Source organism: Anomaloglossus baeobatrachus, unplaced genomic scaffold (assembly GCF_048569485.1).
Source record: "Anomaloglossus baeobatrachus isolate aAnoBae1 unplaced genomic scaffold, aAnoBae1.hap1 Scaffold_3213, whole genome shotgun sequence".
NCBI lineage: Eukaryota > Metazoa > Chordata > Amphibia > Anura > Aromobatidae > Anomaloglossus > Anomaloglossus baeobatrachus.
In genome coordinates, this window is record NW_027442608.1 from 82,896 (window position 1) to 95,911 (window position 13,016).

At 64.6% G+C, this 13,016-nt stretch overlaps 1 protein-coding gene across 1 annotated transcript in view; it reads right to left on the reverse strand.

The window, feature by feature from the left end:
* The window catches only part of LOC142269516 (Golgi apparatus protein 1-like), a gene marked incomplete at its 3' end in the record, with an annotated part of 86,976 nt that extends 80,080 nt beyond the window's left edge, over positions 1-6,896 (reverse strand). Inside the window, 8 exon segments of the mRNA XM_075332410.1 lie at positions 285-475; positions 478-487; positions 575-661; positions 663-724; positions 727-764; positions 766-791; positions 4,399-4,484; positions 6,842-6,896. Of these exon segments, the coding sequence (XP_075188525.1) occupies positions 285-475; positions 478-487; positions 575-661; positions 663-724; positions 727-764; positions 766-791; positions 4,399-4,484; positions 6,842-6,896 (555 nt within the window).
* Positions 6,897-13,016: the final 6,120 nt, after the last annotated feature.

Sequence of the window (13,016 nt, forward strand, 5' to 3'; positions counted from 1 at the left end):
GATGGGGGAGCGTGCCAGGGACCGCAGGCGGCAGAGATGAGGGGGGCGTGCCAGGGACCGCGGGCCGGCAGAGATGGGGGGGGCGTGCCAGGGACCACGGGCGGCAGAGATGGGGGCGTGCCAGGGACCGCGGGGCGGCAGATGGGAGCGTGCCAGGGACCGCGGGCGCAGAGGTGAGGGGGCGTGCAAGGGACGAGTGGAAAGGAGGTGGGGGAGGGAGTGCCAATGGTCCTAGGGTGGCAGAGAGGGAGGAGCAGCCCCCATGGCCGCTGGCGGTGTCTTACGGTCTCACAGAAGCGCTCGCGGTCGTCTCTGCAGGCAAAGTACAGGTGACGGTCCAGATGGAAGTCGTCAGAGGAGAGCTCGGCCACGCGCATGATGGACTGCTTGCAGTTGTCCGATATGTGGCTCTGGGGATCGGTCTCCTCGGCCTCCTTCACGATGGCCTTCTCCAGACAGGAGACCACCTCCCCTGAGAGTGAGGGTCCTGTGTGCGGAGAAGCCGGCCTGTTACTGAGGAGATCCCCTCCCCTGGAGACGCGCTGCTTCCGCAGCATCAGCCACTGGCGCTCACCTTGTCTCCGGGCCGGATGCTGCCGCACTTCAGAGCATTAATCTCACTTCTGCAGTCCTCCATGAAGCCGCAGATCAGGCGGTAATCCGCTGTAGATGATGGCGGCCATCTTGGTGATGTACTGGTGGCACTGGTATTCTGTGATATTACACGATGCTCCACCAGACACGAGACCACGTAACCCTTCCCGGGGGCCCTCCTCCGCACACTCCTTCAGCTGCAAGACAAGACGCTGGTGAGTCCCCGAATCCTGCCCCATCCCCCAACACCGAGCGGTGAGGTCCCCGAATCCTGCCCCATCCCCCAACACCGAGCGGTGAGGTCCCCGAATCCTGCCCCATCCCCAAACACCGAGCGGTGAGGTCCCCAAATCCTGCCCCATCCCCCAACACCGAGCGGTGAGGTCCCCGAATCCTGCCCCATCCCCCCCCCCCCCCCCAACACCGAGCGGTGAGGTCCCCGAATCCTGCCCCATCCCCCAACACCGAGCGGTGAGGTCCCCGAATCCTGCCCCATCCCCCAAACACCGAGCGGTGAGGTCCCCAAATCCTGCCCCATCCCCCAACACCAAGCGGTGAGGTCCCCGAATCCTGCCCCATCCCCCCCAACACCGAGCGGTGAGGTCCCCGAATCCTGCCCCATCCCCCCCCCCCCCCCAACACCGAGCGGTGAGGTCCCCGAATCCTGCCCCATCCCCCAAACACCGAGCGGTGAGGTCCCCGAATCCTGCCCCATCCCCCAAACACCGAGCGGTGAGGTCCCAAATCCTGCCCCATCCCCCAACACCAAGCGGTGAGGTCCCCGAATCCTGCCCCATCCCCCCAACACCGAGCGGTGAGGTCCCCAAATCCTGCCCCATCCCCCAACACCGAGCGGTGAGGTCCCCGAATCCATGCCCCATCCCCCCCCCCCCCAACAGCGAGCGGTGAGGTCCCCGAATCCTGCCCCATCCCCCAACACCGAGCGGTGAGGTCCCCGAACCCTGCCCCATCCCCAACACCGAGCGGTGAGGTCCCCGAACCCTGCCCCACCCCCAACACCGAGCGGTGAGGTCCCCGAACCCTGCCCATCCCCCAACACCGAGCGGTGAGGTCCCCGAATCCTGCCCCATCCCCCAGCACCCCGAGCGGTGAGGTCCCCGAACCCTGCCCCATCCCCCAACACCGAGCGGTGAGGTCCCCGAATCCTGCCCTATCCTCCCCCAACACCGAGCGGTGAGGTCCCCGAATCATGCCCTATCCTCCCCCAACACCGAGCGGTGAGGTCCCCGAATCCTGCCCTATCCTCCCCAACACCGAGCGGTGAGGTCCCCGAATCCTGCCCTATCCTCCCCCAACACCAAGCGGTGAGGTCCCCGAACCCTGCCCCATGCCCCCCCCCCCCCAACACCGAGCGGTGAGGTCCCCGAATCCTGCCCCATCCTCCCCCAACACCAAGCGGTGAGGTCCCCGAACCCTGCCCCATCCCCCCCCCAACATCGAGCGGTGAGGTCCCCGAATCCTGCCCCATCCCCCCCCCCCCCAACACAGAGCGGTGAGGTCCCCGAATCCTGCCCCATCCTCCCCCAACACCAAGCGGTGAGGTCCCCGAACCCTGCCCATCCCCCCCCCCCCAACACCGAGCGGTGAGGTCCCCGAATCCTGCCCCATCCTCCCCCAACACCAAGCGGTGAGGTCCCCGAACCCTGCCCCCATCCCCCGACACCGAGCGGTGAGGTCCCCGAATCCTGCCCCATCCCCCAACACCGAGCAGTGAGGTCCCCGAATCCTGCCCCTTCCCCAACACCGAGCGGTGACATCCCGAATCCTGCCCCACCCCCAACACCGAGCGGTGACATCCCCGAATCCTGCCCCACCCCCAACACCGAGCGGTGACATCCCGAATCCTGTCCCATCCCCAACACCGAGCGGTGAGGTCCCCGAATCCTGCCCCACCCCCAACACCGAGCGGTGAGGTCCCCAAACCCTGCCCCATCCCCCCAACACCGAGCGGTGACGTCCCCGAATCCTGTCCCATCCCCCCAACACCGAGCGGTTGACATTCCCGAATCCTGCCCCACCCCCAACACCGAGCGGTGAGGTCCCGAATCCTGTCCCATCCCCCCCAACACCGAGCGGTGAGGTCCCCGAATCCTGCCCATTCCCCCAACACGAGCGGTGACATCCCCGAATCCTGCCCCACCCCCAACACCGAGCGGTGACATCCCCGAATCCTGCCCCACCCTCAACACCGAGCGGTGACATCCCCGAATCCTGCCCCATCCCCAACACCGAGCGGTGACATCCCCGAATCCTGCCCCATCCCCAACACCGAGCGGTGACATCCAGAATCCTGCCCACCCCCAACACCGAGCGGTGACATCCCCGAAACCTGCCCCACCCCAACACCGAGCGGTGACATCCCCGAATCCTGCCCCATCCCCAACACCGAGCGGTGACATCCCCGAATCCTGCCCCATCCTCCCCCAACACCGAGCGGTGACATCCCCGAATCCTGCCCACCCCCATCACCGAGCGGTGAGGTCCCCGAATCCTGCCCCATCCTCCCCCCCCAACACCGAGCGGTGAGGTCCCCGAATCCTGCCCCATCCTCCCCAACACCAAGCGGTGAGGTCCCCGAATTCCTGCCCCATCCCCCGACACCGAGCGGTGAGGTCCCCAAATCCTGCCCCATCCCCCAACACCGAGCGGTGACATCCCCGAATCTGCCCCATCCCCCAACACCGAGCGGTGAGGTCCCGAATCCTGCCCCATCCCCCAACACCGAGCGGTGAGGTCCCCGAATCCTGCCCCATCCCCCAACACCGAGCGGTGAGGTCCCCGAATCCTGCCCCAATCCCCAACACCGAGCGGTGACATCCCCGAATCCTGCCCCACCCCCAACACCGAGCGGTGACATCCCCGAATCCTGCCCCACCCCCAAGACCGAGCGGTGACATCCCGAATCCCGCCCCATCCCCCCCAACACCGAGCGTGACATCCCCGAATCCTGCCCCACCCCCAACACCGAGCGGTGACATCCCGAATCCTGCCCCACCCCCAACACCGAGCGGTGACATCCCCCGAATCCTGCCACACCCCCAACACCGAGCGGTGAGGTCCCGAATCCTGCCCCACCCCCAACACCGAGAAGTGACATCCCCGAATCCTGCCCCACCCCCAACACCGAGCGGTGAGGTCCCCGAATCCTGTCCCATCCCCCCCAACACCGAGCGGTGAGGTCCCCAAACCCTGCCCCATCCCCCCAACACTGAGCGGCGTGAGGTCCCCGAATCCTGCCCCATCCCCAACACCGAGCGGTGACATCCCCGAATCCCGCCCCACCCCCCAACACCGAGCGGTGACATCCCCGAATCCTGCCCCACCCCCAACACCGAGCGGTGAGGTCCCCGAATCCTGCCCCACCCCCAACACCGAGCGGTGAGGTCCCCGAATCCTGCCCCACCCCCAACACCGAGCGGTGACATCCCGAATCCCGCCCCACCCCCAACACCGAGCGGTGACATCCCCGAATCCTGCCCCACCCCCCAACACCGAGCGGTGACATCCCCGAATCCCGCCCCATCCCCCAACCCGGAGCGGTGACATCCCCGAATCCTGCCCCATCCCCCAACACCGGCGGTGACATCCCCGAATCCTGCCCACCCCCAACACCGAGCGGTGACATCCCCGAAATCCTGCCCCACCCCCAACACCGAGCGGTGAGGTCCCCGAATCCTGCCCCACCCCCAACACCGAGCGGTGAGGTCCCCGAATCCTGCCCCACCCCCAACACCGAGCGGTGACATCCCCGAATCCCGCCCCACCCCCAGCAGCGCTCCTCACCCCGGACAGCGTGGATTTGCAGATCTCTTTGGCCACAGACTCAAACTTGATGTCTTTTGTCAGATTCAGTTTAAAATTCAGAGAAGCTGAAAAAGAAGAGAAGTGAGAAACCGCAGCCAAGAAATGCCACGGGGGGGAGCAATGCAGCCGAGAAATGCCACGGGGGGAGCAATGCAGCCGAGAAATGCCACGGGAAGAGCGATGCAGCCGAGAAATGCCACGGGGGGGGGGAGCAATGCAGCCGAGAAATGCCACGGGGGGGAGAGCAATGCAGCCGAGAAATGCCACGGGGGGAGCAATGCAGCCGAGAAATGCCACGGGGAAGAGCGATGCAGCCGAGAAATGCCACGGGGGGGGGCGCAATGCAGCCGAGAAATGCCACGGGGGGAGCAATGCAGCCGAGAAATGCCACGGGGAAGAGCGATGCAGCCGAGAAATGCCACGGGGGGGGAGCAATGCAGCCGAGAAATGCCACGGGGGGGAGCAATGCAGCCGAGAAATGCCACGGGGAAGAGCGATGCAGCCGAGAAATGCCACGGGGGGAGCAATGCAGCCGAGAAATGCCACGGGGAAGAGCGATGCAGCCGAGAAATGCCACGGGGGGGGGGGGCAATGCAGCTGAGAAATGCCACGGGGGGAGCGATGCAGCCGAGAAATGCCACGAGCGGGGGGGGGGGGAAGCGATGCAGCCGAGAAATGCCACGAGCGGGGGAGAGTGGGCGGAGCAATGAGCAATGCAGTGGAGAAATGCCATGGGGGGGAGCGATGCAGCCGAGCAATGCCACCGGGGGGGGGGAGGGGGCAATGCAGTGGAGAAATGCCACGGGTGGGGGGGGGGGGTGAGCAATGCAGTGGAGAAATGCCATGGGTGGGGGGGGGGTGAGCAATGCAGTGGAGAAATGCCACGGGGGGAGCGATACAGTGGAGAAATGCCATGAGGTGGGTGGACGCCAATGCTGCCACAGAATGTGTGCTGTATACAGTGTGTGCACAGTGTGCTAAACACCATATACGCGGCAAACTCGTGGTCGCACTATAACCCGTATACGCGGCGTGCTCGTGGCCTCCGCACTATACACCGTATACGCGACGTGCTTGTGGTCGCACTATACACCGTATACGCGGCGTGCTCGTGGCCTCTACACTATATACCGTATACGCGACGTGCTTGTTGTCGCACTATACACCGTATACGCGACGTGCTCGTGGTTGCACTATATACCGTATACGCGGGCGTGCTCGTGGCCTCCGCACTATATACCGTATACGCGGCTGTGGCTCGTGGCCTCCGCACTATATACCGTATACGCGGCGTGCTCGTGGCCTCCGCACTATATACCGTATACGCGGCGTGCTCGTGGCCCTCGCCACTATATACCGTATACGCGGCGTGCTCGTGGCCTCCGCACTATATACCGTATACGCGGCGTGCTCGTGGCCCTCCGCACTATATACCGTATACGCGGCGTGCTCGTGGCCTCCGCACTATATACCGTATACGCGGCGTGCTCGTGGCCTCCGCACTATATACCGTATACGCGGCGTGCTCGTGGCCTCCGCACCTATAACCGTATACGCGGCGTGCTCGTGGGCCTCCGCACTATATACCGTATACGCGGGCGTGCTCGTGGCCTCCGCACTATATACCGTATACGCGGCGTGCTCGTGGGCCTCCGCACTATATACCGTATACGCGGCGTGCTCGTGGCCTCCGCACTATATACCGTATACGCGGCGTGCTCGTGGCCTCCGCACTATATACCGTATACGCGGCGTGCTCGTGGCCTCCGCACTATATACCGTATACGCGGCGTGCTCGTGGCCTCCGCGCACTATATACCGTATACGCGGCGTGCTCGTGGCCTCCGCACTATATACCGTATACGCGGCGTGCTCGTGGCCTCCGCCACTATATACCGTATACGCGGCGTGCTCGTGGCTCTCTGCACTATATACCGAATACGCGACGTGCTTGTTGTCGCACTATACACCGTATACGCGGACGTGCTCGTGGTTGGCACTATATACCGTATACGCGGCGTGCTCGTGGTTGCACTATATACCGTATACGCGGCGTGCTCGTGGCCTCCGCACTATATACCGTATACGCGGCGTGCTCGTGGCCTCCGCACTATATACCGTATACGCGGCGTGCTCGAGGCCTCCGCACTATATACCGTATACGCGGCGTGCTCGTGGCCTCCGCACTATATACCGTATACGCGGCGTGCTCGTGGCCTCCGCACTATATACCGTATACGCGGCGTGCTCGTGGCCTCCGCACTATATACCGTATACGCGGCGTGCTCGTGGCCTCCGCACTATATACCGTATACGCGGCGTGCTCGTGGCCTCCGCACTATATACCGTATACGCGGCGTGCTCGTGGCCTCCGCACTATATACCGTATACGCGGCGTGCTCGTGGCCTCCGCACTACTTACGAGTGTTGCAGTCTGATGAGATCTCACTGTCCGCCTGAAAAGAAAGAGAAACCATTACTGGGAGCGACTGCAGGGACAACATAATGCAGCTCCACACAACAGCCCATCATGTCACACATGCAGATGCAACCAGAGTAACAGCGGAGCTCGGGTCATGTGACACCTCCACACAAGGCTCAGAGGCCGAGAATTTCGCAGCAGCGTTCTGCTCCGGATCTGAGTTTGTAGTGGAGATGAATCTGTCCTGCACGTCATCTCAGCGAGTCGGGGGGGGGCAGCGAGGAGTCAGGGGGTGGGGGGGGGCAGCGAGGAGTCAGGGGGTGGGGGGGCAGCGAGAGTCAGGGGTGGGGGGGCAGCGAGGAGTCAGGGGGTGGGGGGGCAGCGAGGAGTCAGGGGGTGGGGAGGCCAGCGAGGAGTCAGGGGGTGGGGAGGCAGCGAGGAGTCAGGGGGTGGGGAGGGCAGCGAGGAGTCAGGGGGTGGGGAGGCAGCGAGGAGTCAGGGGGTGGGGAGGCAGCGAGGAGTCAGGGGGTGGGGAGGCAGCGAGGAGTCAGGGGGTGGGGAGGCAGCGAGGAGTCAGGGGGTGGGGTGAGGCAGGCGAGGAGTCAGGGGGTGGGGAGGCAGCGAGGAGTCAGGGGAGGGGGAGGCAGCGAGGAGTCAGGGGGTGGGGAGGCAGCGAGGAGTCAGGGGGTGGGGAGGCAGCGAGGAGTCAGGGGGTGGGGAGGCAAGCGAGGAGTCAGGGGGTGGGGAGGCAGCGAGGAGTCAGGGGGTGGGGTGGGACGGCAGCGAGGAGTCAGGGTGGTGGGGGGGGCAGCGAGGGAGTCAAGGGGATGGGGGGCAGCGAGGAGTCAGGGGATGGGGGGCAGCGAGGAGTCAGGGGGGTGGGGAGGCAGCGAGGTGTCAGGGGGTGGGGAGGCAGCGAGGAGTCAGGGGGTGGGGAGGCAGCGAGGAGTCAGGGGGTGGGGAGGCAGCGAGGAGTCAGGGGGTGGGGAGGCAGCGAGAGTCAGGGGGGGAGCAGCGAGGAGTCAGGGGGTTGGGGAGGCAGCGAGGAGTCAGGGGGGTGGGGAGGGCAGCGAGGAGTCAGGGGGTGGGGAGGCAGCGAGAGGAGTCAGGGGGTGGGGGAGGAGCGAGGAGTCAGGGGGTGGGGAGGCAGCGAGGAGTCAGGGGGTGGGGAGGCAGCGAGGAGTCAGGGGGGTGGGGAGGCAGCGAGGAGTCAGGGATGGGGGGCAGCGAGGAGTCAGGGATGGGGGGCAGCGAGGAGTCAGGGGATGGGGGGCAGCGAGGAGTCAGGGGATGGGGGGCAGCGAGGAGTCAGGGGATGGGGGGCAGCGAGGAGTCAGGGGATGGGGGGCAGCGAGGAGTCAGGGGATGGGGGGGCAGCGAGGAGTCAGGGGATGGGGGGCAGCGAGGAGTCAGGGGATGGGGGCAGCGAGGAGTCAGGGGATGGGGGGCAGCGAGGAGTCAGAGGTTTGGCATACAGACTCACAGCCCCGGTGGGCTCAGTCTCCACACAATAGCTACATGAAAACACACGCAGTCACATCAGGGGAGGAGGAAGCCCCGGAACGAGCGCTGCAGATCTGGACACGTGGAGGGCGACGTGACCGGATTAACGCCGTGTCCTACAGGATGACGTGTCCTACAGCACAACACAACAATGCCGCCATCCATCACCGCTGCCAGGCCAGCCGCCAGCACACACCTATCCACCGACACAACGAGGCCGCATCCGCCTCACCAGGATCCGCAGGAACGCCCGCACACAGCCAAGTCCCACCGCACCCAGCCACGTACCACCGCACCCAGCCACGTGCCACACACAACATCCAGCCGCGTCCCACCGCACCCAGCCACGTACCACCGCACACAGCCACGTCCCCACACACACATCAGCCGTGTCCCCCACACCGCACCCACGTACCACTGCATCCAGCCAAGTCTCACCGCACCCAGAAGCGTCTCCCCCCCCCCGCATCCAGCCACGTCCCACAACACCCAGCCGCATCCCACCACGTCTCCCCCGCTGCATCGAGCCATGTTCCCCACCTCTACACTCGGCCACAACTCCCCACCGTCCAGCCATGTATCATCCGCTTCCAGGCACATCCCCCACGACTCCCCCCCCCCCCCCCACCCGAATCTAGCCATGCTGCTCTGCTCCAGGCACCCCCCACATCCATCCATGTACCCATCTGTGCAATCCAGCCCAGTCCCTCCCCTTATTCCGCTATGGCCCCCCATATCTAGGCATGTTGCCACATTTTGCATCCAGGCATATCCCTCCCCGCATTCAGGCCACGTCCCCCTGCATCTAGCCATGTTGCCCCACCTCCACTCCCAGCCACGTCCCCTGCATCTAGCCATGTTGCCCACCTCCACTCCCAGGCCACGTCCCCTGCATCTAGCCATGTTTGCCCCACCTCCACTCCCAGCCACGTCCCTGTGCATCTAGCCATGTTGCCCACCTCCACTCCAGCCACGTCCCCTGCATCTAGCCATGTTGCCCACCTCCACTCCAGCCACGTCCCCCTGCATCTAGCCATGTTGCCCACCTCCACTACCAGCCACGTCCCCCTGCATCTAGCCATGTTGCCCACCTCCACTACAGCCACGACCCCCTGCATCTAGCCATGTTGCCCACCTCCACTCCCAGCCATGTCCCCCTGCATCTAGCCATGTTGCCCACCTCCACTACCAGCCACGTCCCCCTGCATCTAGCCATGTTGCCCACCTCCACTCCCAGCCACATCCCCTGCATCTAGCCATGTTGCCCACCTCCACTCCCAGCCACGTCCCCTGCATACAACCAGAAACCCAGGATCTAGCCAGGTTGCCCACCTATACGTTGGTTCAGCCACTTCCCCCCCGCATCTAGCCGCGTCCCCCCGTACAGCCTATACTCTAGACCTAGTGGCAGAGTGACCACCAGCAGTAGAAGGGGGCGCTGCGGACCCCCACGTGAGCAGAGGAGCCGCATGTGACAAAAGACCCCCAGGTGCACACAGCTCCTCAGTGACACGGGCGGTGGAGATAAGCAGCGCCGCTACCCCCTGCACCGCCCGTCACCCCCGCTGTATAATCCCGGCTCCGCCCTCCTTTGGCTGCACCCATCACACCGCGCTGGGCACCAGACGTGGCGCAGGATAGTGGTGTCTGGGCCGCGCCTGTAAATTACCCCTCGTATCCTGGACGGAGGTCACATCCGCTGCGTGCCCAGTGTGCAGATAACACATACAGGGTGCACAGTGCACAGCCAGCCCGCGCTCACTGAATGGGTAGCGGTGCACTCCTGTAACCTCTGCCCCAGGGCAGCCCGGAGCGCAGATGTCACCGCCACAGAGCGGAGCGCAGATGTCACCAGGCACAGCGCGGAGCGCAGATGTCACCGGCACAGAGCGGAGCGCAGATGTCACCGCCACAGAGCGGAGCGCAGATGTCACCTGCACAGCGGCGGGAGCGCAGATGTCACCGGCACAGCGCGGAGCGCAGATGTCACCGGCACAGCGCGGAGCGCAGATGTCACCGGCACAGCGCGGAGCGCAGATGTCACCTGCACAGAGCGGAGCGCAGAGGTCACCTGCACAGAGCGGAGCGCAGATGTCACCGGCACAAGCGGAGCGCAGATGTCACCGGGCACAGCGCGGAGCGCAGATGTCACCTGGCACAGAGCGGAGCGCAGATGTCACCGCCACAGAGCGGAGCGCAGATGTCACCGCCACAGAGCGGAGCGCAGATGTCACCGGCACAGAGCGGAGCGCAGATGTCACCGGCACAGAGCGGAGCGCAGATGTCACCGGCACAGAGCGGAGCGCAGATGTCACCTGCACAGAGCGGAGCGCAGATGTCACCTGCACAGAGCGGAGCGCAGATGTCACCTGCACAGAGCGGAGCGCAGATGTCACCTGCACAGAGCGGAGCGCAGATGTCACCGGCACAGAGCGGAGCGCAGATGTCACCTGCACAGAGCGGAGCGCAGATGTCACCGGCACAGAGCGGAGCGCAGATGTCACCTGCACAGAGCGGAGCGCAGATGTCACCTGCACAGACGCGGAGCGCAGATGTCACCTGCACAGAGCGGAGCGCAGATGTCACCGACCACAGAGCGGAGCGCAGATGTCACCGCCACAGAGCGGAGCGCAGATGTCACCGCCACAGAGCGGAGCGCAGATGTCACCGGCACAGAGCGGAGCGCCAGGATGTCACCGGCACAGAGCGGAGCGCAGATGTCACCAGGCACAGAGCGGAGCGCAGATGTCACCGGCACAGAGCGGAGCGCAGCCTCCTCAGACAAACACATGACCGGGCCCAAGAGAGGGCGGCTGTGCCCCGGGGAGGCCAATGGGGGGTGCTCTGCAGATGGAGACATGGGAGAGCGGGTGGTACCCTCTATCTCTGGGGGAGGGACGACAACTCTCCTACCACCCATCAATATCGTGTGGAGGATCTCTATCTCCCCTATATCTCAGGGTTGGGGGGGGGCTTCCTCCCCTATATCTCAGGGTTGGGGAGGGGCTTCCTCCCCTTATCTCAGGGTTGGGGGGGGCTTTCCTCCCCTATATCTCAGGGTTGGGGGGGGCTTCCTCCCCTATATCTCAGGGTTTGGGGGGGGCTTTCTCCCCTATCGATCTCAGGGTTGGGGGGGGCTTTCTCCCTATATCTCAGGGTTGGGGGGGGCTTTCTCCCCTATATCTCAGGGTTGGGGAGGGGCTTCTCCCCTATATCTCAGGGTTGGGGAGGGGCTTCCTCCCCTATATCTCAGGGTTGGGGGGGCTTTCCCTCCCCTATATCTCGGGTTGGGGGGGCTTCTCCTGATCAGGGTGGGGGGGCTTCTCCCCTATATCTCAGGGTTGGGGGGGCTTCCTCCCCTATATCTCAGGGTTGGGGGGGGCTTCCTCCCTATATCTCAGGGTTGGGGGGGGCTTCCTCCCCTATATCTCAGGGTTGGGGGGGGCTTCCTCCCCTATATCTCAGGGTTGGGGGGGGCTTCCTCCCCTATATCTCAGGGTTGGGGGGGGCTTCTCCCCTATATCTCAGGGTTGGGGGGGGCTTTCTCCCCTATATCTCAGGGTTGGGGGGGCTTTCTCCCCTATATCTCAGGGTTGGGGGGGGCTTTCTCCCCTATATCTCAGGGTTGGGGGGGCTTTCTCCCCTATATCTCAGGGTTGGGGGCTTCCTCCCTAATCTCAGGGTTGGGGGGCTTCTCCCCTATATCTCAGGGTTGGGGGGGGGCTTTCTCCCCTATATCTCAGGGTTGGGGGGGGCTTTCTCCCCTATATTCTCAGGGTTGGGGGGGGCTTTCTCCCCTATATCTCAGGGTTGGGGGGCTCCTCCCCCTATATCTCAGGGTTGGGGGGGCTTCCCTCCCCTATATCTCAGGGTTGGGGGGGCTTCCTCCCCTATATCTCAAGGGTTGGGGGGGGCTTTCCTCCCCTATATCTCAGGGTTGGGGGGGGCTTTCTCCCCTATATCTCAGGGTTGGGGGGGCTTCTCCCCTATATCTCAGGGTTGGGGGGGGGATTTATCTCCCCTATATCTCAGGGTTGGGGGGGGGGATTTCTCCCCTATACTCAGGGTTGGGGGGGGCTTTCTCCCCTATATCTCAGGGTTGGGGGGGCTTTCTCCCCTATAGATCACAGGGTTGGGGGGGCCTATCTTGGGGGGCCCTCTCCACCCCTATCTGTGGGGGGCTCACGTATCCCGGGGGGGTTCCCCTACATCTCGAGGGTGACCTCTTCCCTATGTGTGGGGGTCTCCTCTATCCGGGGGGGGGGTCTACCCTATGTGTGGGGGTCTCCTCTATATTGGGGGCTCTCCCCCCTATCTGTGTGGGTCTACCCTATCCCGGGGTCTCACCTCTCGCACGGCCAGGTTGTGTTCTTGGGGGGGAGAGGCGGTCTCCTCTATATATTGGGGGTCTATCTCCGGGGGGGGGGGGGTCTCTCCTCTATATCTCGGGGGGGGGCTCACCTCCCGCGCGTCCTACAGGCACTCCCCACACGGCCAAGTTGTTGTTCTGGGGGGGTGGTCCTCCTCTATATATTGGGGGTCTCCCCTCTATATCTCGGGGGGGCTCCTCACCTCCCGCGTGTCCTACAGGCACTCCCACACGGCCAGGTTGTTCTGGGGGGGTGGTCTCCTCTATATCTCGGGGGGTCTCCCCTCCATATCTCGGGGGGTC